This window comes from Bactrocera latifrons, unplaced genomic scaffold, assembly GCF_001853355.1.
Source record: "Bactrocera latifrons isolate USDA-ARS-PBARC rearing strain unplaced genomic scaffold, ASM185335v1 scaffold_64, whole genome shotgun sequence".
Taxonomy (NCBI): Eukaryota; Metazoa; Arthropoda; class Insecta; order Diptera; family Tephritidae; genus Bactrocera; species Bactrocera latifrons.
The window spans coordinates 598,128-621,025 of record NW_017537312.1 but is presented as its reverse complement, the minus strand read 5'-3'; the positions used below and the strand labels follow the sequence as shown (position 1 = coordinate 621,025).

The window sequence follows — 22,898 nt, the reverse complement described above, 5'->3', positions numbered from 1 at the left end:
AATTAACAAAAAGAGCGTACTAGAATATATATTTAGTAAGAGATTATGCAAAGATAAAAGTATATATGTACATACACATGTTTGTAGTTTCGGGTTGGCTAAAAACTTTATAAAAATCAAGTAAGAAAGACCTAAGGGGACCTTCGGGTGTAGCCGAACATTTTATACTCTCGCAACTTGCAAGGACCAAGAACGGGGAAGAACTTTCAGGTGTTTCCAAAATATCTGATCGATATATAAGGTATATAGCCCACCAGAAGTTTGAAAAGTTTGTCATTTTCTTATATGCAACCTCACAGATTGATCAATGTAAAAGGTATAAAGTCAAGTGGATGTTTAAAAATCCGTATGTTAGGTATATGGGGACTAGGTGAGGTATTGTCCTGTTTAATCCAAAGAGATTTCTTTCTACTTACTGCTTTTATTTATTTTTAGCACCTGGACTCATTATTATGAGAAAAAAAGTTCATGAATTTAAATTCGCCATAGACAAAAAGGTTCTGACTCTGGCATCTGGGTCGTGAAAAGATCTTGTCCAAGTTTACTTATTTCGAAAAAGCTTGCATAGCTAAAGAATTAAGTCTGTCTGCCTGCTTAACCAACTATATAAGCAATAACATACTTTGATATACATACATACATATAATTCATTCAACCGGACTCAAAATAAAAAAAATATGATCATGTGAGTATCATGTAAATATAAAAGGTTATAATTCAGCAGAGAGAATCACAAATAAAAGGCTAAAATACCATAAAGCAGCATAACGCATCGACATCGAGTTTCCGAATTGAACTGTCAACCCGGCGGTATGTCATAATAATATCTTTGGTTTATTCTACCAAATTACCAAATTCGATTTCTATCTCCAATGCACCACAAAATGTCACTCCTCCGCTACAGTTCTCAGAACAGTCGGGTCTAATAATCGCAAGGAACTCGGTTGTCAATCGGCAACATTCTTCGAAATTACTTCAGGGATGTTTTTGCCGCTACAACAAGAGTAAAAAACTCGCAGTAAGAAATTGACATTTCCATCGCCTATGATTGCACAGCTAGTAAAATATAGTACTAGTGTATTCCAGCTCACAAGTCCACAAGTTTTCACTAATGGTAAATTAAAACCTGACTTTGGGCAATTTTCAGTCACACCGAAAAAATTTATCCCCGATGTCTAAGTAAGCCTAACCGATTAACCAATCTCAGCTATGTACACAACAGCTTCGTCACATTCAGTAGAATGGTTGAAGGACTCAATTGATCTGTAAGCAGTTAAGTAATAAAAAAAACATGTTAATAAATTTGGACGCATGTGAAATAACACTCATATCATATTTAATTTGAACTAAGCGAATTTCTGTAATTTATCAAAAGCGCCAAGCGGTATGCAAAGATATTTTAATTGATGCAGTATGTTCAAACGATGCTAAGCAGTGATTGACGTAATAATTGTAAATTATGAACATTAAAACTGAAATAAACATATTTAAAAATAGGAATGAATTTACTGCTAGTTTTCTTTTGATAAAATTATTTTAATAGTTAAATAAGGTATTAATTACAATAATAAATATTTCAATTAGTATGCATTATCGAACAGCTTGCAATGCCTTGTGAACATAAACAGTGAAGGAATGCAACCTTGCAGTAATCCAATCAGAACAACTATCCCTCTTTAGCAGCTGATCATATTAAGCATGTAAGAAAAGGATAACATTAAGAGAGTAACTTATTTGACAGTAGGTGCGAATATTCCAAAGAAAGAGAAATGCCAGTTAGACTCATATGTCAGTGTTTCCTTGTGAAATTTTTAGCACAAGCACTTTGTATTTCAATACAGATCACCGTTTGTTTTACTATATTGACATATTTTAGTCTGTTATTGTAAAACATACACAGATTTATAATAAATTCGAAAACATTACCAAAGTTTATTAGAATAATTGTGAAAAAATTCTAATATTTCATATAAAGTTACCACGCGAATGCAACCTTTGGCGAGTGTGACAGTAGACAAGAAACGATAGCAGCGATAGAGTGCAGTTAGCTTTTTTCCATGGTGTGTTTGTGTTGTCCAATAAGTAAAAGAAATGGCTAAGTTTAACTTGCAGACAATTCCATAAAAGTGAACTAAAAATTTTAATTTATTTTTAACCATTTATTGAATTATAGTGCATAATCGCTGTGAACGTTTCATTTTATATTGTTACAATGATTAGCTTGAAACACCGTCGAGTAAATTACTGTTTGAATCATCATCCTTAATTTTTTCGCGTTCTTCGTCAGTCAATGCGATTTTTCATTCCTTCATTACCTTTCACTACTCCATCCGCTCATTAATTTTTTTATCTTGCACTCGGCCATAATTTTTTTGATTGAATGTTCAAAAGTGCAGAGTTAAGTTGAAGTGGAACTAAAGTGAAAGAAAAAACGAGAAAGACTAATCAAACGACCGAAAGGCAAGTGGACGCATTTCCTGCTCCACAAAAAGTTGATAAAGAAAAAAGATATATTGGTTGAAAACTAAAAAGAATTTAATTAAAAACGTGAAAGGTGTTACGAGTTGTTAAAAAAAATTACTTGTAAAGAGAGAAAAAGCTGAAACAGCACACCGAAAAAGCTGAATTACACTTTTAGCAATTGTCACCAGCTGCTGCTGTCCACCAATTACTCTGACACTTGCATTCCAAGGTTTGGAGATAACCATTAAGGGAATATGGAAGTTTAACCTAGGAAACAGCACATAGGGAAAGGAAGGAGGTGGTAGTATTTCTAAGAACCTCGTCTTTTAAATTATTAGGTGAGTTATTTAAATTTTATAAAATTCGTAAAACTTGCTCACGACGTGTTTCAACAGAGACTCTATTGTTCAAATAACATCTTTATTAGGAGCAAATAACTTACAATGCTCTAACGCATGTCTAGCAGATAAATTGATTTTTCAACCATAAACTATTATAGGCATTATTAATGTGAATTAGTTTGTATTAATTTGTTCTTTCTCTAATACATGCACATTAAATTTTAATTAATTGTGTGCGCATTGTGACTTGATTTTTGGTAGTGGACGAGTTTTTCAGTTCTTTATAACTACTAATATCAATCGTGAAAATATTAAGTTGCAAATGATAAAAAGAAAGCAATAGAACGCCAATCAGAAGGTGAAAGGTTAAGAACTTCTATTTAAAAAATAATATATTTACACTTCTAATATGAACATTATCAGATTTAGAATATAATTATGTAAACATTTGTTTTTAAATTTGGAAATATCAAATTTATCATAATTTAAATAAAACTCGAAATAAACGATTTTGACAATTATCATGCTGGCCTCCTTTTCGTGCCTTGATATTTTTCACAATAGATAGCTAAGTGGTTAGTTTAATTACTAAATAAGGCCTAACCAAAATGAATCAAACATTATTACACATATAAAGATATTATAAATATACAGGCACATATAAGCGAAAATATTTAATTTTAATTTAATATCAGGTTTGCATAAACCGCCAAACCCCTGCCGACCGTACTAAGTCAGTCTTTGATAAGTTATTGGCTGAAAGAGACAGTATCTAACGCACAGTTTAAGACTTTTGACGCTCAGTCAGTCACTTAGCTACTTGGTCATTCTAAACCATTACATATCCAGTCATTTATGTGATACAGTCTTTTTAGTATTTATGCATAGGGTCGTATGTAAGAACGTGCATATGTTTCCGTTCCCTCACTTGAACGTTGGCTTTGTGTCACGTTCGTTTATGTGCTTTAGCTATAGCTATTCTAGTGGTTGTGTAGCCTATTGTTAGCTTTTAACTACTAAAAGTAGTTGTTGTTGTTAGTTTTCCTTTTGTGGTCTTCATATTTCCGTCGTACGGTTCCGGCGGCACCTAAAGAAGCGCAACACCACGACACGGTAGCAACCAACTAACACTTTCGTCGTCATCATTCCATATTTGTATGCATGAAATGCCTGTATTGCTATGTGTAATTATAAGAGAGAATATGCAAACAAAAAATTATTAAAGCAACAAATAATAATAGTAATATTTCCGCCTCGGAATATGGCTTAAAAGTAAACTCAAACGAGAAAGAAGGAGGTGGACGCCGGTTAACTTGCTATGTATAGTTCTATTAATATACATTTTTATACCCTTAACACGGTAATTGTATAGGAGCCCCTAATTTTTGAGATATCGTTCATAAATTTTGCAAAAACATTATCAAAAGCAATGCTGCAATCTAAAAAAATACAGATCCGTCCACTATATGGTTTTGTTGTTGTAACGGTTGTTCGACTGTCGTGGGAACGGATCCGTCCACTATATCATATATGTCGCTTACATATGAACTGAATGATTAAAATCAAGTCCTTGTAAGAAAAACTTTTTTATGAAAATGTGGAAAGAATATTATACTATACGAACCACTAAGCTTATAGCAATCTTACGAACTGACCTTCTACTTTTTTATTTATGAAAGGTATTCCAACTTCTCTGCATCCGATGTTAACGGTTTTTCCTTTTTTAGTTAATACATATATATTTTTGTTGTTGTCAATGTTACACACTATGTCATATGTATTAAGTGAAACATTTTTTTGTGAAGTATGTAAACCTAAAATAGAAAAGCACGCTTGAGTATGAAACCACAGACTTGCGTATGTATATTTGTAGTTCATTCATACAATACAGTGCAAATGTACTTTGCTGAAACACTCAACAAACGAATATATGTACATCTCTACATATTTACATATAAATAAGAATATAAATTCATATTTGTTATTTTTAAACTCAATGCGGCATACGTTCGCATACGCGCAGTTACACAAATCGCTAATACCACAATTTCCACGCCACTTTCAGAACCACTCTCCGCTCCCCTATACATACATATGTATGTGCACCTTAATCGCGGCGGCATACCTAACCAAAAATACAAGTGGGCGCCGCTTGTTGAAGACGCTACTTGAAGTGGTGTGAGTCTAATAGTTAAGGCTTCCACAACGGCAATGGTAGTCCTAATTTGCCTAACAACCACATAGTAATGTGCTGATAATGTTACTTAGTACTGGCCTTAGCGAAGTAACCACAACCTATCTCTACGGTATATTGCACCTATGTTGCAACTGCATTAATATATGCATATGCGGTAATACCACTGCGCTTGAATGCGTTAAGCATGCCGGCAGTCGGTTTTCTATACATGCCAAGCAAGCGACTCATATAGCCAGTCAGCGAATTAGTTGCATATGTACATATACTTTTATACATTACACACATATTGTATTAATTTTCTTGTATACTTTAGCGTTTGGCGTGCGTCTACGTCATACTTACGTTACTTATTTGTGCTCACCTTTGTTCCGTATGCACTTCTTCCAGCCTACGCTGTGTTACTTCAGTGTATGCTCTTCAATGATTATGTCGTGTATGTTGTTAGTTGGTAGGCTGTAGGTAATACACAAGTGGTGCTGGGACTGTTTTACATTCATACGGCAAGTGTTTGCCTTCTTGCCTCTTTTGTTTTGTAACTGCGCCTTTGACTTGGATCATCTTGACTGTTGTTTGCTGACATGTTATCTATTTCCTTCTTGGTTTTTGTCTCTTGCGAATTCCATGCATGTGTGCATATTTTCATGCATGTTAGGTTGTTAAAATGACTAAAGAAGGAATTGGCCTATCATTGTGAGATTTGCAAAGGTCGAGACGGTTATATGGCCTATTCACAATATGTACCATTCATTTTAATATATATCATTATGTTTCATTACAATATGGTTCAATTATTAATTTTTATTTATTTAATTTCTTAATAAATTCATATTTTGGGTACATTGGTGTTCTTTTCCCGAAATTACTTTGTCAAAAAAAAATTGTTTTAATTTTCTCCTTTCTTAATTCAATTCTTATACATACTAATGCGTTTTAAAATATATATTTGCGTTCAGATTTTGCTTATTTGCTTGCTGCTCTCGCGTAATTACATGTTCACACCTCCCAGTTAATACGTTGGTGCTAAATACATATGACAGTAGCGTAAAATTCAAATTCGCTGCTGTCATATATCATTTCAGCAGGAAAGCTTCAATTACCGACTATATTCCATCTAGCTTCTATGCAAGTGCCCATTAGCGCTATCCCTCTGTACTGCATGCAAACATACGTACACATATATTTACATATGTATATATGTACTTTCATACTTATTATTGACTTCAGCCAAACATTGACAACGTGGCACAACCACTTGCTCCGGCTATCTCAACCAAAGCCGGAGTCAGCAGCTGTGTATGCTAGACAGAGTCACAATGTTGACGCCCGGCCTGCTGCCGTTGCTGGGACTGATTGTCTCGTAGTCCGACAAACTGATAAAGATGAATCATACTCGCTGCCACAACTACTGCAAGCATCGCCATGCCAGAGAGTTACTGTTTTAGTGATGTTTCACCCCGCTGCGCTGTGCTACCTTTTTGTCACTATTTAATCGACAATTTCCATTGCAGCGGTAGCAGAATTCAGTCATTCCCTATTCATTACTTGTTATAGATGGCAACAAGTACCCCCTTCCTATATATGTATGCATGTTTAAAAATGTTAGCATGTGCATTTATATATTCCCAGTGTTGAAACTTTCTTGCATCTGAATAATGAATTTTCATTGATATCGACGTAGTTGATTTACTCAGGTGAAGGTTATAAGTGTGTGTATGTGTGAACTTGTATATTTGCAGCAAGTTGTTTATGTCTTGCTGCGTGAAACCTGTTGCATTTATAACTATTTTTTTCTTGAGTCAGGTAAATTAAAAAGTGATATAATAAAACTGAAAGTACTAAGTTAATCTTATGAATTTCAGGAAGGGCTTCTTGAAGCTGCAATGGATAGTGTAAAATGTCACTTTTTGCTGGAATTTGTCTCTGGGGAGCTTTATAATTATATATACATATATATATATATATACAATTGATATCCCTGTCCCTCTCTTCTTTATGGAACTGTTGCCTTATGTTGTTTATGTCGCGATATAGGAAGGGCACGGAACCCAATGCAAAGCGGGCAAGCTCGTCATCCACTTCGTTTCTAATACCCCCTTTCTTCCTCTGGCATTTCTGCTAATGCAATAGTTTGGCATCGGTCCAAAATTTCCCCTTTTCGCACTAGTACAAAACCAATTCGATTCTTTGCATTACTTAGGTTTTCTCTTCTTTATTCTTGTTTGCTTTGTTTGCCAACAGTGGCTCATTATAAGTAAATACCATGTATAATGCTATAATATTTTGTTATATATATTTTTATGTACATTTTACAGTTGTACTTGATAATTTAAGCTCGACACTCAACATGTACATACGAACGTACATATGTATGTGCTTACATATTAACATAAATATTATTAATCATCACCATTCTTTGATTGTGAAAGTATTTATGATAATGCATTTTTGTAGATTTTGATTTTTTTCTGAAATTTTTTATAATTTGTATACATGTCAGCCTAAATCTTTTTAATTTTTTTTCCACCACTATCCTTTTTACCCCACAGATTTTGTAATCAGCAATTTGATTACAGATTTTATATTTGTGGTACATTGCCCTCTTTTTGCCTACAAATTGACAGCTTCTGTTAGCAGTTGTATTCATTTGTTGCACATTCATTACTAGACATACACACATATAGTTGGCCCATAGTATCGGCTACTTGCTTATCGCGCGTGCGACGCCTGTTTTGTTTTCCTGCCGCCGGCACTGCCCATTTTGGCGGCAGACTGCAATGGTTTTCTTTAATTCTTTGGAGTTTTTTTTCGCTTTATTTTTGTTATTACATTATTTGTCTCCAACTCTTTTATGTTGCAGTAGCATTTAATTTCAGTGCATTTGGCTTCCACTTTTAAATGTAGTATTTTAGTGGATTTTATTTTTATCAAGTTGCGGCAAATTTATTGAAATTGAAATTATGGACGACGGTATGTGGCTCTGTGAGGCACACACGCTCTTGCGTTTGTTATGCAAATGCACAAGCATATATACATAGTACATAAATCCATATGTATGTATGTGCATGCCCTTTCGCAGTCGTTGCTACTGATGCCATTGCTCTGCGCCTATGCCATTCCTGTTGGTTTTTTTCACATCCCATTGAATTATTTTGCCAGCACACTTTTCAATTTGCCCATCGTTGATTTAGTTATTTTATTTTTAATTTTTTGTCTACCAGTCGACATAGTGGTGGTACTCTCTTCCTTTGCCGCTATTTTTTCAGTCGTTTTCCTTCTTTTTGGTTTGTGTTGACAGCGTAGAGTTGTGCCGCCAGTGGCGCTGTTGAAAATCCATGCAAGACGCCACTTCATTTATTCATACATACATACAGACAGTCAGCGCCTGTTTTCGCGACGATCAATGACTGTGACAGGCATAGTTGCCACAAAAGCAACAGTTTTTTTTATCTGCAGTGCGGGTGCAGTTAATCCGATATGTCTTTATCGAGAGTTTTCAGTTGTCTCGTGAGGTTTTGCTTTTTTGAGGTATACGTATGCGATTTGCATGCTTAAATTTATAGTAAATCTATGCAACTCCTCTTGTTATTAAGTCCCAAGTTTATGCATATTAATATCCATGGCAAAAAGGGAGGACGAGTTTGTGGATAAGCGTAGTCGGACCACTGCCACGCCTTCAAAACGCCAAAAATGGAAAACCCGTGAAATGCCCTAACTAAACCATGAATTATGATAAAAAAAACTGTAATTGGTACATTGAATCGCAAAAGTAGAGTAGGTTTAATGGATATATTCTGACAAAAACCACGCCAACATGTAACATAATTTTTAATTCCATCTGATTCTCCCACTTTCTTTATCGAGATAAAAATGTCCTCGATTAGAGGTCTGCCAAGTGCTCAGATACCGAATATTTGGATCAAAGTTCCAATTGCGAACTTTTTATCAAAAATATTAGTATATCTGTGAAATATATTATATAAATTGGTAAAAAATACTTTCTAATATAATATATAGTAACTGGGTTGAATCGGAACAATAATTGGCAAAGAACTGAGCAATAAAAATAAAATTATTGAAAGCAATTTTTTGTATTTCTGAAGGGTATTATATCTGTTGTGCAGATGTTAACTTGTTTACTTTTTGTTTTTAATTTTATCTTATACAGCAACGAAAGGTACCAGAATAGAAAAGCCGACCGTTCATTATTTTAACTTATGACCAATAAGCTTTGATTCTCCGAAAATATACTTATCTAATCACAAAATTGTTATAATTGCTAATGTAACTGAATCCAAAATAACTCTAAATCGATGACTCACAGAGGCGCAATAACATAATATTTCGATTTGAGCGGAATAGGAGAAGTTTGTGGTAATAATTTTATACTATTTCCGTTATTTATTTTTAAGTAAAAACATTAGTGCATTTATTAATTTTTGGTCATTGTTTCTAAAAATATCTCAAGCGTTGTTGTGTATGAAAAGACCGAATCGTAACTTCTGTCCCATAGCAAAGGATGACTTTAGTCTATAATACAAACAGTTTCTTAAATGATAAATCGCCGCTTTGTCAAGTTTAAATGCTCACGATGTATAAATTTTAAATGAATTACAGTAATTACATAAGCAAGTCTAATTAAATGGATTGTTTTATCTATATAATGTGAAATTTGACTTTAATTCGCATGTTATTTTATCAATTCAATTAAATGTTATATATATTATACATATACGTAAGTATGTACATATTTATATTAGCGTGCGAGTGTGCACTTTTTGCCGCACATCATTTGACAGGCAGCATCTCCTTTGCTGTGATTTGTATTTTCCATATTGTTTTTTATTTGTTTTATTTTTCTACGCTACTGTCACAATTACCTTCACCACCTCCGCGTTCCAAAACCACTGCCATTTCCCTTCGTCTCTGCTACCAGCACAACCACCGTTTTCAATTACTTTTTGATTTTTGATATATTTTTATTTATATTTATTTCTTTATTATGTTTTTTTTTTTTTACTTTTTTGCGCGTATTTTTAGCCATGTGGGATGATGCTGGTTTTGATTTTTGGATTTTCTTGCCTACGAAATCGGCTGAATTAGCAACCATACATACGTATACTACAAAAGCATTGGCGCTACGCTCGCGCTCTCTCAACGTCTACTACATCCCAACGTTCGGCACGCACAACACAGATTATTTGTTCTAGTAAATATAGTTTTCTCAAAGAATTTATGTGACACTCGCTCTTGTCACCTACGCGGTTGCCACTGTTGATCTTCTGGCCTATCCTATACCACCCGCCAATATCAAGACCCCGCTGTTTGTCTGACATTGCGTTGAGTGCGCGCGTTTGTGGATTTATTTTCGTTTTCTTTGATTATTTGTTGCATTTGTGCACGCGTACGTTTGCGTTTATATATATCGAGATACGTATGCACCGTCGGTTGTACACATCGTATATACATATTATTTATTCCACCGCCCACTTCGCTGTCGTGAATTTCCCGTGATTTTCAAAGCCAACCGGAAGACTAACGTCGAGAAATGTCTTGCGACAGCAAAGTTATTGACATTTTGTGCCGCCGCCGCCGCCGTCGCTGCTGTCATTCCTGTTCAATTTGCATTTGTTTTTGCTGTTGTTGGGGTGCCGACAATGGTGAAAATATGACGAAGATATGCATATGTATATAGTGTTAACTTGTTCAGCTCCTAGTGCCTCTAGCCTCTAGCCTTCAGCCTTTTCTAGTATTTCTCATTGCTGCCGGCCCCATTCTTTCATTTGAAGTCTGGCTACTTATCAATTGCTGATACCAACAATGGACAAGGCAAAGTTGTTCCAATTTCCCGCAGCACACAATAAGTTTAGAAAAGCGTTGGATAAAGAAAAATAAGCAACAAACTGGCAAACAACGTGTGAAAACAGATAACAAAAAATATTATTGTGCAATATCATATGTACATATATACATACATTTGTCTATATGTTTTTTGTTATTTATGTGCTGTGCGCTCAAATTCTAATGCTAGTGATATTTGTTGATAATTTTTTTTTATTATTATTTAATTTGTGTTTTTGTCAACATTCTTCGTTTCCAGCCATCATAAAACCAGTGCACACGCCTTTGCCTCACGGTCTTCTCTTGCCGTTTTCGGCTTCATTCTATTCCACTCGTTTTATAGCCTTGTTTGCAAAAAAGTGTGACAAATGCTCTTAAGTTCGAATTTCAATGACTTGACGCGATCGCGTTCCCTGCTATCAGCGTCTGTATGTAATAATCGACTGCAGAACATATAAAAGCAAAAAAAAAGTTTGCATGGGGTGAAGCAAAGCTTATTTAGTCCGAAAATGTTGAGTAATCTCACACAATATAAATAGAAAATAAAATCAAATATTTGTACATATGTATATTATTTTATTTTATTTTTACACACAATATGTATATTTATTACCGTTCTTATCCATTATTTCGTTTTTGTTTTGCAGCGCCCACAGTTGAACGCTTGCCGGTCATCGACGCGCCTCAGTGGGCTATCGTTCGTCCAACCAATCGCAACTATACGCTATACCAATATCCATTTGCAGAGCTACAAAACGAAAAATATCAACAACTACAACAACATCATCATCTCCCCAAACCGCTGCAGCAACGGAAAAAAATGTCCAGCGAAGAGGACAAACCACCAGCGCCGCCAGTGCGTTTGACCAGCAATCGCGGTGGCGATCGTATCGGCGGTAGTGCCATCAACACGGGGGTTGTTGTAGGCGGTACTGGCGATGGACCACCCGTCGATATGCGCCCGTTGCCCAAAGGTAAGTGCGTGCGTTTAGTTTATTTGTTTTCTGCTAATAAAGCTTATTGAACTCCCAATTTTATGTTCTCACAGAGCCAGATGATCCCGATCGCAAGAAAAAGACACTAAAAAATAAGATAAAAGGTTCGAAGCCCTCGCATACAGACTCTAAACCGAATATATCTTATCCCACGAATTTCGAGCATACCGTACATGTGGGCTTCGACGCGATCACCGGTGAATTTACGGTAAGTTCTCCATTTCAATCATAACCACGGTACAAAACTATGCGTAACTTCTATACGAATCGCCGCTAATGAACATTTTGAAAAGCTGCATATGCATAAGTATTTATGGTATAAATTGCTACCTATTTATGCGCATAGTTTCATGCTTATGTCGCGAAGGCCGCAAATTTGAGTTTTTCCATGTCTCCTTTTTATTTTATTTTTTTCACAAGAAAACTGAAAATTTAACTTTTGCCCGTTCTCACCCAAATAGCTGTTTTTGCAAATTAACACACTCATTCAATCATAAAGTAAAATATAAAAAAATATTAGTTTTTGAAATTTTCGCACTATGAAAAACAAGCATTGTTCCCTGTATAGGTGCCACCTTAATGACTCACCACAATCATGACTCTCACACTTTCAAGTGCAGCAGTGCAAACATTCTTGTTGATAAAGTCGCCAGTTAAACAACACACAGATAACAGTGTTTGTTTTAGAAACTCGTATCTGTGTCGTTTTCTTCGTACTTTCTAAAAGCGTTTAATTCGGCCGTTATAGTGAAATCGTGCTAATGCGTGGATTCGAGTAGTGTCATCATTATTATTATCGGCAAAACAAAAATTGTTGCAAGTGCTTATGATACACCGACATCCTTCAGAATGCGCACCACGGCATATACGGAGAAAACTGCTGTAAGTGGATGTGAGATATAATGCATTTTGTCTAAAGTAACTGGTGGAACTTCTCTATGGGCGTCTCACATTTTTTTTTTTCTGCGTTCGAGTATATTTTATTTGCGTACATTTCCATTTCCATTTTTTTATTAAGAATTTGAGGTTTATTCGCGCAGTACACGAAGAACTCACGCGGTCACCAAATTTTTCTTTATATATTTAGCAAATTTCCCACTGCTGAATCTTCGCTTAAACGGAATGCAAAGGTCTAAGCAAATATTTGCTAAGCAAAAAAACTAACATGCTAGAATAATTATTTTTTGGTATGCTGTGTACCGGTTAATCATATTTTAACCTTGATTATATACATATTTACCTTTATATATTGTATACATTGTTGATTTTATTAATTATTAAGAAAAGAAAACTATTTGGAAACTAGATTACAAAGCAACTTAGTCCATATATGACCCATTTCGATTTGAAAATAKATTTGTAGAAAATTAATTAATTTTTGAAAATATAATATATAGTATGTGGTACAAGGAATATGTACTGGTAAATAGGACAATATCTAGGCAGCTTTTTGACCGAATCTTAGGTGCAAATCAGTAGTTTTAGCGGAAGAAAACATTCCTAAAGTAATTTGGAGAAATGATGCCGGTTTGACAATCCTTGGCCGGTTAAAAATCTGTGTCCGTAAACTCGACTGTCGCGGAAACGGATGCCGGCTTGTAGTCAAGAAGTGGTTCTAAACTGTGTTCAAATATTTTTTTGTGTTGGTGATAAAAAAAATAAAAAATAGAGAATTTAGTTATATAACCGAGAGCAATCGGTATCCTTGATATATATAATATAAGTTTGTAACATAAAGAAGGAAACGTCGAAGACTCTCTAAACTTATGTATAAATGACCTGTGTCGGTCTGTCTGTATAAGCACTAACCAGTGATATATCGACCTAAAATTGTATCTCTAATAAGCTGGTAATTTGTCGATAACTTCACGAATTTTATTCAGATAGGTCCACCATTGCATATAGAAAATTCTGGTATCTAAACTTTTGTATTTGTGAAGTTAATGGATTTCCTAGTTTTATTTTTTAATTGCTAGTTTTTTGGTCAAAAATCCGGCATCGAAATATTTAAGTCGCCCGCATTCGGAAGTTTTCAGTTACTTGTCGTAGGGTCGCTAAAATATATGTATATGTTGATTGTAAACTGAGTTCAATAAGATGGTAAAAAAAAAAATTAAACAAAATGGTTAGAAGTAGTTAGGTTAAGAAATCGTCAAGCCAAATTTCAGTTGAGGAAAGTGAAACCATGATTTAGATAAGTGGTATATTTAAAAGTAAATAACTATTTGCAATTTCCAAAAACTTTGTTTCTCGTATTTGGAGAAAAATATGTGCTACTGTAATCAAATTGAAATGTGATTTAATTTATACTTCGCGTGTTTTTCGAATCGGTTTTTTCTGTAAGTTGGTAGTACTGTTAATGACATCTATGCTAAACTTCGCGCCAAAATATTCATTAGTATTTGAGATACGGGTCGTTTTGAGATGCTCTAAAAGTGAATTCTTCGATTTTACTATCCATCTCATACTGCATTGGTTATTCGTGATCATTTCGCCACATTTTCAACTACTATCGTACCGCATTCGCCTAATTTACCTTGGTGTAACTTCTGGCTATTCAGCAAATTCACATGACCACTCCGAGGACACCGTTTCGACTCAATTGAGGTTAAAAAAGCTGAATTGAAGAATGCTCTGATGACCATCACGACGGAGGATTTTTCCAAGTGCTATGATAACTGGAAAATTCGTTGGCAAAAGTGTATTGCAGCGGGAGGGGATTACTTTGAAGGAGATGAAATGGACGAAATTCACCCTTCAATTCGATCATAGTAGTACATATACTCATTTGAAAAATCGTAAATTTTCCTTACAGCCCAATTCGCTTAATAAATATAAACGAAGCTTTAATTTCAAATTGTGGGACATATTTTTAAGTATCCGTAAGGCTATGTTTACACACTTTTCTTTTCAAAAGTTAAATACTTTTCAAAATGCAACAAAAAAATAAATTATTTAAGTTTTTTAAATTTCGCTTATTATGCTCTTTTGCATTGCAAATTTTGAAGACATTAAACACAAGTGTAAACGCAACAATTTTGTTAAGTTAGTAATATAGATTTCGAAACAGAAATCTTTACAGAACTTTACAATTGGCCTTTTCGAATTGTAAAACGCATTTTATTATAAAAAATTTTATCATCTAATTGTAAAATACATTTTATTTTTACAATTAAGTCGTAACTGTGTAAACATTGCCTAAGCAACAACAACTTTCACATATATTTAGCACCGCTTTCAATAATTTTTCGCTTCGTCTGCGCTACTTTTCAGTTGCAAACTACACCGAATATAAGATATATAACTGCAACAAACAAAAAAATATATATTTACCAAAACACAACATTTCTTTGTTCAAACATTATCACAGCAACAACAAACAAGTAAAACATAAAACAAATGTGCGCAGGTCCTCAAAAAAAAACAAAAATTAAATTATAAACAAGTAATAATATTAAATTTTGAGGCAGTATTTAGTTGTAATTTCGGTGATTATTTTATTTGTTGTCTTTTTCTTCTTTTCTTTCTTTCTTCCTGTATACATTTATTATTAATTCAAATTTTTTTTTTTTTGGAAAATATGCGTGCGTGTTTGCTTATGCACATACAAGCTGCCAATAAAAGTAAGTATCGGCTATGAAAGTGTAAATGTACGACAAAAAGCGTTAAGGATAGTGTAAAGATAACTTCCAAGCAATAAGCGCTATCCCTACATATTGAGGGTTTATTTAGCAGCCAACATCAAAATCTGCTTGTAGCGCATCCAAGGCATTCAACCCCCCAAACGCGCGCTGATTTGTGCTAGTTATAGTTTTTTATAGTATTTTCTTTTTGATTATTCGTTTTAGTTTTATTTTTTCTACTCAGCTCCAGAAAATAGTGTCACTATAACATCTTTACATTTGTATACAAACATAAACACAGAATTGCCTAATGTCAAATGCTTTTCTCCTTTTTCTACTGGCTGCTAATGTTTTTTATTAAATCTATTATAATCGCTTAATATTTGTACGTAATATCTACATATGTACGTATATATGTATGTATTAATATCAATAATATAATATTTATATTTGTTAATGCTATAAAAACTCTAGCCAGCTTCTATACTCTTAAAATTAGCACACACATACGTGCTTTTGCCTAAAGTTATGTCACCGCATTATCTATTTAACTTACACTTAAGTATTGAAAAATATACAAAAATGTGTTTTTAAATGTAAAATACTAAGTTTTGTTTGGTGTATTGTGTTAGTTTATAGTAAAACATTCAACCAACTTTATCAATTTTATTTCGGAGCCTATATCAAATTTTCAAATATTCAAAGTATTGAAAATATTACGGCGACTTTAAAATACCAGTTTTTCTTGCTAAGTTGTCTTTATTCTAAACCTAAAGCTTAGATTCCATGTTTTATATTTATACCCTGAACAGAGTATATTAAATTTACCACGAGTTTGTAACGCCCTGAATGAAACGTCGGAGACCTTACAAAGTATATGAATATTATATTCAGTTTTTGGATAACTCTTTTCTCTCCAAGAAGCTGCTCTTTTGTCGGAACCGTCTAATGCCGAATTACTATAGCTTATATGGTAACTGGACTCCGATTCAGATTCATAAAGATCTTCATAAAACACAATTTTTTTCATCAAACAACGTGGCTAGAGAGAACTAGCAAAATGATTTCCATTATTTTGATATCAAGTATATAACATTGTGAACCGATTTTACAATTTTACCAAGAAGGTGGGGATGTTATAAGTCCAATTTGATTGAAATCGGTCAAATGACTTGAGAGTTGTTAAATTTGAGTAAGGAAATGTTAAGATAGTTTTTGTACTGATACATATATCATAAAGATATACTATGCATATACATATTTATACTTCTTGCAATCGAACTTTACGTTTCTGGCATTATTATTTTAAAAATTATGGAATTTTTAGTCATTTTGTAGTAAATTGTAAAAAACAAACAAGGAATATTTTCTCCGAATTTAGTTATAAAGATCAAATTCTTTAAGGAATCCATTAATCTTATTAGAGGAGTTTTCCTATGCAACCCAGCTTTAAATTACGTATTTTCACACAAATTATTTTGTGGGCATGGCAATGGTCCGACCACGTCTACCTTATTATATTCGATGCAACTTGTTATATAAAAGCAAAAAATATTAGATTTCAAGGATCAAATATTTAACATTTTCTGGTGTTAAATTCAATTTTCAATGTTTTTTATTTAGAATTAGTGCAAAATTTCGCATGCGATTTTGAAAAATATCGGAACGAAATGAGAATCACAGGAATTCAAATCAAATAATTGTTTCTTTAAATTATAATATTTACATCTATATCCGTTTAATAATGCATTTTTGGATATGTCCTCATATTCTTTCGAGTTTTTTCAGTAATCATATATCGGTCACATAATGCAATTAATGTTTTTCTTATTCATATACCAATCACGTACGTATCCCATTCACATTGCCCTTAACAAAAGTTATTCATAAATTTCGTAAGAACTGACCGGTCGTATTTATTTTCATTGTTATTCGGCCGTTGGCACAGAAAATCAAAACAAGCTTTTACGCAAAAACGCTGCCGGCGCAGACACTTGCGTTTATCTATTTTATTTTTGTTTTACGAATTTACCACCTTTCTTTCTTGGCAAGCTTTATTTTTGCTACTGCGCTGTAAGTTGTACGCACGAGCAAGTCATAGCACACGAATATAGTTTGGCTAGTTAGCAGGCACGCACATCTTGCTGTAAATGTAATTAATTGTCAAGCCACTTAGCAAATATTGAATATGGTTAAATTTTTTAATTTACCATTTCCTTTTAATCGATTCTTTTTTTTATTTATCTTCACCGTTTTCCTATGTTTTCAGGGCATGCCGGAGGCGTGGGCGCGTCTACTGATGAACTCAAACATCAGCAAACAAGAGCAGAAGAACAACCCACAAGCTGTGTTGGATGTGCTCAAGTGGTTTGACAATACAACAAAGCAGCGGCCAAGTTCCAAATACATGACAAATGCCATTACGACGCATTCAGGTAAGCGCATCGCACAAATATATTACGAAATACATGCTCTCATCTATGCCCCACTTTACAGGCTCCTCGCTAAGTCGCGTTAGCAGCAGCAGTCCCAGCAGCACACCAACAGACTCGGAGTTACACGCTTCGAATAGTGGCGGCAATTTAATTGGCGTCAATCTCAGCAATCTAAGCCTTGGCGGTACAAATGCAAATACGAATGCCAACACTGTCGGTTTGATCGGTCAATTGGGCGGCAGCATTGGCGGTGGCATCGGTGGTGTGGGGCCGACGGTACATGGCAATCACCATCAGACACATAGTGGCGCTTTGAGTCAATCACATTCGTATAATTTCGGTGGCAATACGGCCTCCTCATCTTCGCAACATTCGTCCGCCAATGAAGATGATATATTGGGTGCGCCTCAACCGGCGCCACCGCCAATCGCATCGCGGCCCGAACGCACGAAATCGATCTATACGCGTCCCATTGAGGGGGCCGTGTCTGTGACGGAGGGCATTGAACATTTGCGTGCGGTCACGCCAACCGCGCCGCTACAACAACTGCAACAGCAGCAGCTGCAGCAACACCAACACCAGAACAATGTTGCGCAACCGCAACAGCAACAATACCGCATGCCGAATATCGCAATTGCGACAACCGCAGGAGTCGCTGCCGCAGCGGCAGCAACAAGTGCGACAACAACAACCACGTTGGATAAGAACAAAAATAACGAAAGTAATTACAGTATATCATTAAATGCTTTTGGTTTTTTGTTTTGCCACTTTATTGTAAATAATTTAGTTAGTAGTAAACAATACATTTCGCAAGTTGCACGCGTTCCAACAAACTGCCGCCCGTTTTTTGAGGTGCATAGTTGAAAATGTGAAACCACGACATTTTGGCAGCAAATTAACTTAGCCATTGATGGTGCAAAAGTATTTTTTTAAATTCCATTATACGATATACAGTTGTTGGCACGTATGTAATTGGCAAACGCGTCACGCACATCCTCGCTGGCGTATGGCTAACACTACTTACACATATACATACATACATACACACATTACATGGCAATACATACTATGTATCAAACGTTTGAATGTGGGTTTTGCTGCCGGTTAATATGTATGTGTGTGCGTATGAAGGTGTGAGTGTGCGTGTAGTGCGTGAAAACATAACTTTCGCGATCATTGTAAGCAAATTATGTCCACAAACGCTTATATTACTTTCTTACCAAATTTCAATCACATAACAAAAATTTACCAAAAAATAACAAATAACTGACTTGTATGTTGCGTATCGTCTGCTTTTCCGTTTCGCCTTCCGTTCGTTCGTTTGTTTGTTTTCGTTTTGTGTTTTTGTTTCTGTTTCGCCTGCAGCAGCAGCAGCAAAGTCAGCAACAGCAACGTCCGAGTGCGTTGCGACTGCGCCGCCTCTGCCACAGCAAACTGTTGAGCCTGTCGCTACGCATGCATCGACATCCATTTGTAATATAACCGCAACGTTGTTGACTACGTCGACGACCATTGCCAGTAATCTTGATAGCAATACGAGTGTTATTGGTGTCATTGGTACTTGTTCTACTTCTATCATTACTGCTACTGCTACTGCTAGTCCTACTAACATTGCAACAGTTGACACAACTACTACTACAACAACAAGAACAACAACAGCTACTAACTCCACTGCTAGCACTCATTTGCAATTTATCGATTGTAATGCAACGACGACTAATCACGATTCTTCTGCTTCCTCCTTTTCATCGTTTCCATCATTTAATGACGATGCGTCGCTGCTGCCACCCATCTATTGTCCATCGGTGTCTTCCTCCATCTGCGAATCTGTGGCGATGTCAACGCCCCCACCACCACCCTTACCGACGCCTACTACCATGACAACCACAACAATAACTCCGGCCACACCAATCTCCGGTGGTGAACTAACATCTGCCGCTGTACAAATATACGCCACACCAATTGGTGGCGACACCTCGTCTTCAGACCTCTATACTACCGATCCAAATACGAAACGTTTGACGGGCTCACCAGCAGCAGTGCCACAACCGCAACAGGCGAACACGACACCGGCACAATTGGTGACACCATCAGCGGTGGCACCGAGCACGGCGGCTACAGCAGCTCCACAGCCACGCTCCGGCACCGCCAAGAAGAAGAAAATGTCCGATGAAGAAATATTGGAGAAATTACGCACTATCGTTTCGGTTGGTGATCCGAATCGCAAGTACACCAAGATGGAGAAGATCGGACAGGGCGCATCGGGCACGGTATACACAGCGATCGAGTCGTCAACGGGTATGGAAGTGGCCATTAAGCAGATGAACTTATCGCAACAACCGAAAAAGGAACTAATCATCAACGAAATACTTGTTATGCGAGAGAATAAGCATCCGAATGTGGTGAATTATTTGGACAGTTATTTGGTGTCCGAGGAATTGTGGGTGGTGATGGAATATCTGCCAGGTGGTTCGCTCACCGATGTCGTCACGGAGACGTGCATGGATGAGGGTCAAATAGCGGCAGTTTGTCGCGAAGTGTTGCAGGCCTTGGAGTTCCTACACTCCAATCAGGTGATACATCGTGACATCAAGAGTGATAACATACTGTTGGGCCTGGACGGCTCGGTGAAGCTGACGGATTTCGGTTTCTGTGCGCAAATCTCGCCAGAACAGTCGAAACGTACAACAATGGTGGGCACACCGTACTGGATGGCACCGGAGGTGGTGACGCGCAAACAATACGGACCCAAGGTGAGTGTTAATATATTGAGAAACACACTAAATGTAAATTAGTATGCGGTAGAAGTTGAAGTTTTTTTCGGCAGAGCTATACAACTTCAATTTGCATATATTTATATAAACAACTACAACTGTTCATTTTCAAAACTAAATTGAATTTTAATTTGCAGGTCGACTTGTGGTCACTCGGTATTATGGCTATTGAGATGGTTGAGGGTGAGCCGCCCTATCTGAATGAGAATCCATTGAAAGCCCTGTACCTCATTGCCACAAATGGCAAGCCAGAAATCAAGGAGAAGGAGAAACTATCGACAGTATTTCAAGATTTTCTAGATCAGTGTTTGGAAGTCGATGTCGAACGACGTGCGAGTGCACACGATTTGTTGAAGGTAACTCAGTGAAAAACGCCCATATATTTTTTCGCTCAAAATTAAACTATTTTTTTTCTTATGCATACAGCATCCTTTCCTGAAATTAGCACGTCCATTGGCTAGCCTAACGCCTCTTATTATGGCCGCCAAAGAAGCCGCTAAAGGAAACTGATTAAAGAAGAAGCATTAATTTATTTTACATAAAAGTGATGAAATTAGAACTTAAAACACTTGAAAGAAAACAAAAAACAAATATATATACATACATACAAACATTTAAACAATAACAATAAAACTAGAAACGAAATTTATGTAATTCATAACACCACGACACGAAGGCAACACGAACAGTTACACTTGCATAGCTGCAGTTTAGACACACGTATTAAATTGAGATACATATATGTATATCGATCATATATTTACGTTTTATTAAGCGCAAAATGAGAGCAAGGCACGCAGTCGTTTTATTTTAGCTATATAGCATATATAGTTTGTACCATAAATTGCGCGTGAGTTCCGAAAATGGGCCAAGGTGTTGCACAGCACACAGAAATCAGCATGTGGTAATGATTGTAAGGATTGGAGAATACAAACATACGAAATTGTAATTACTTTTCGCATTTGATATTGCTATATAATGTATTAAAAATAAATGTTACCATAATTATTTATAAATTTAGCGCGGCACAAGTGTTGCTGCTATATTATTTTGAAAATTATCATTGAAAAAAAATTAATTGTTTCGTTGAAAACTAAAATATATTAAAAATTCATATAATGCATTACTCGCACATATTACCTTGCATTACGCGGGTGTTTTCAAATGTATTTTAAATTCATTGGAAGAAATTAAGTTTTATTTTTGTAGGTTTAACATTTTATATCACCTGGTTGGCATTTTAAATGTCTCCTTGCGTAATATTTTATTTCATTTCATTTGATTTGTATTTAAATTAATTATTGTTATTAGTACTTTAACGTGAGAAAGATTACATACATACATTTAACAGAGAAACTGAGACAATTTTTGTAAGACTATGTCATTCTAATTACATACAATTTAATTATAATTAGCATTTTATACATAATTATAAATTATAATTAACGAAAGTTAAGTAAAGTAAACAAACAAACAAGCAGAAGTAACACCTTAAAATGTTCTACTACTTACTGACATCTTTTTATTTATATAATATATATTTGTAATTATAGAAAACTTCAAAGCAAATTTGGTTTATTTTTGTTTTGCTAAAAAGTGGCAGAATTGAATTCTGTTATACATTTATTATTATTCATAAGAAAATCAAAGATCCGAACGCATTTGCTGGTGCAGCGCTTGAGTATTGTTTATTGAGTTTGAACTTGAAAAATCAATATCAAATAATTTTGTAGTGAAGTAGCGTAATTTCGGGTTGTCAAAATTGTCTGAAAATGTTTTTTCAATCGCGACTCTATATATTACAAGTTTACAATTCGGTAGCTGCCTGCTCACGCTTCTCATTTAGTGGGCGTTGCTCTTACTCTTCTACTTTTTAAAGCGACTGTTTCCGGTTTGCCTGATTTCTAAGCTCAAAACACTATATCTTAACGTACCTTAGCATTAAGGGTTAGTGGTTTGTAACACCTAAAAGAAAACGTCGGAAATCTTATAAAGCATATTTACAAATGATCAGAAGACGAGCATATTTTAAACCCTTCACTGAACGATCTAAATCAAGTCCTTGTATGGAACATCCTTTTATTTGACAAGATATATTGAATAAAGTTGGTATGGCTTATTGCCCAAGATAACGCTACCAGCTCCGAAGAAATTATTCAGATCGGAATACTATCGCACTAAAACTGCCGTATAAGATATTTTCACGTAATAAGGTGTATATAATTTTCCAAG

The 22,898-nt window shown here is 35.3% G+C and overlaps 1 protein-coding gene and 1 long non-coding RNA gene across 4 annotated transcripts; one reads left to right on the top strand and one right to left on the bottom strand.

The window, feature by feature from the left end:
- Nucleotides 1-2,144: 2,144 nt before the first annotated feature.
- LOC108975377 lies at nt 2,145-4,603 on the bottom strand. The gene is made up of 2 exons (XR_001993867.1): nt 4,460-4,603; nt 2,145-2,414 (listed from the first exon to the last, which is right to left on the bottom strand). It is a non-coding gene; the product is annotated as an uncharacterized LOC108975377 (long non-coding RNA).
- LOC108975376 (serine/threonine-protein kinase PAK 1) lies at nt 2,359-22,235 on the top strand. Of its 3 annotated transcripts, none has more exons than XM_018943821.1 (8): nt 2,359-2,801; nt 11,487-11,813; nt 11,888-12,042; nt 17,727-17,892; nt 17,954-18,613; nt 19,930-20,645; nt 20,804-21,022; nt 21,093-22,235. In XM_018943821.1, exons 2-8 carry the CDS (start codon nt 11,660-11,662, stop codon nt 21,174-21,176), a joined length of 2,154 nt encoding a protein of 717 aa, XP_018799366.1. In that variant the 5' UTR covers nt 2,359-2,801; nt 11,487-11,659; the 3' UTR covers nt 21,177-22,235. The 3 variants fall into 3 exon arrangements, with proteins under 3 accessions (XP_018799366.1, XP_018799365.1, XP_018799364.1); XM_018943820.1 differs by having other exon boundaries at nt 19,879-20,645; XM_018943819.1 differs by having other exon boundaries at nt 19,258-20,645.
- Nucleotides 22,236-22,898: the final 663 nt, after the last annotated feature.

Excerpts from the sequence above, each read along its gene's own strand:
- LOC108975376 (XM_018943819.1), top strand. The coding sequence starts at position 11,660 with ATGTCCAGCGAAGAGGACAAACCACCAGCGCCGCCAGTGCGTTTGACC. Across the intron at positions 11,814-11,887 it reads TATGCGCCCGTTGCCCAAAG|AGCCAGATGATCCCGATCGC; the intron begins GTAAGTGCGTGC and ends ATGTTCTCACAG. Across the intron at positions 20,646-20,803 it reads GCAAACAATACGGACCCAAG|GTCGACTTGTGGTCACTCGG; the intron begins GTGAGTGTTAAT and ends TTTAATTTGCAG.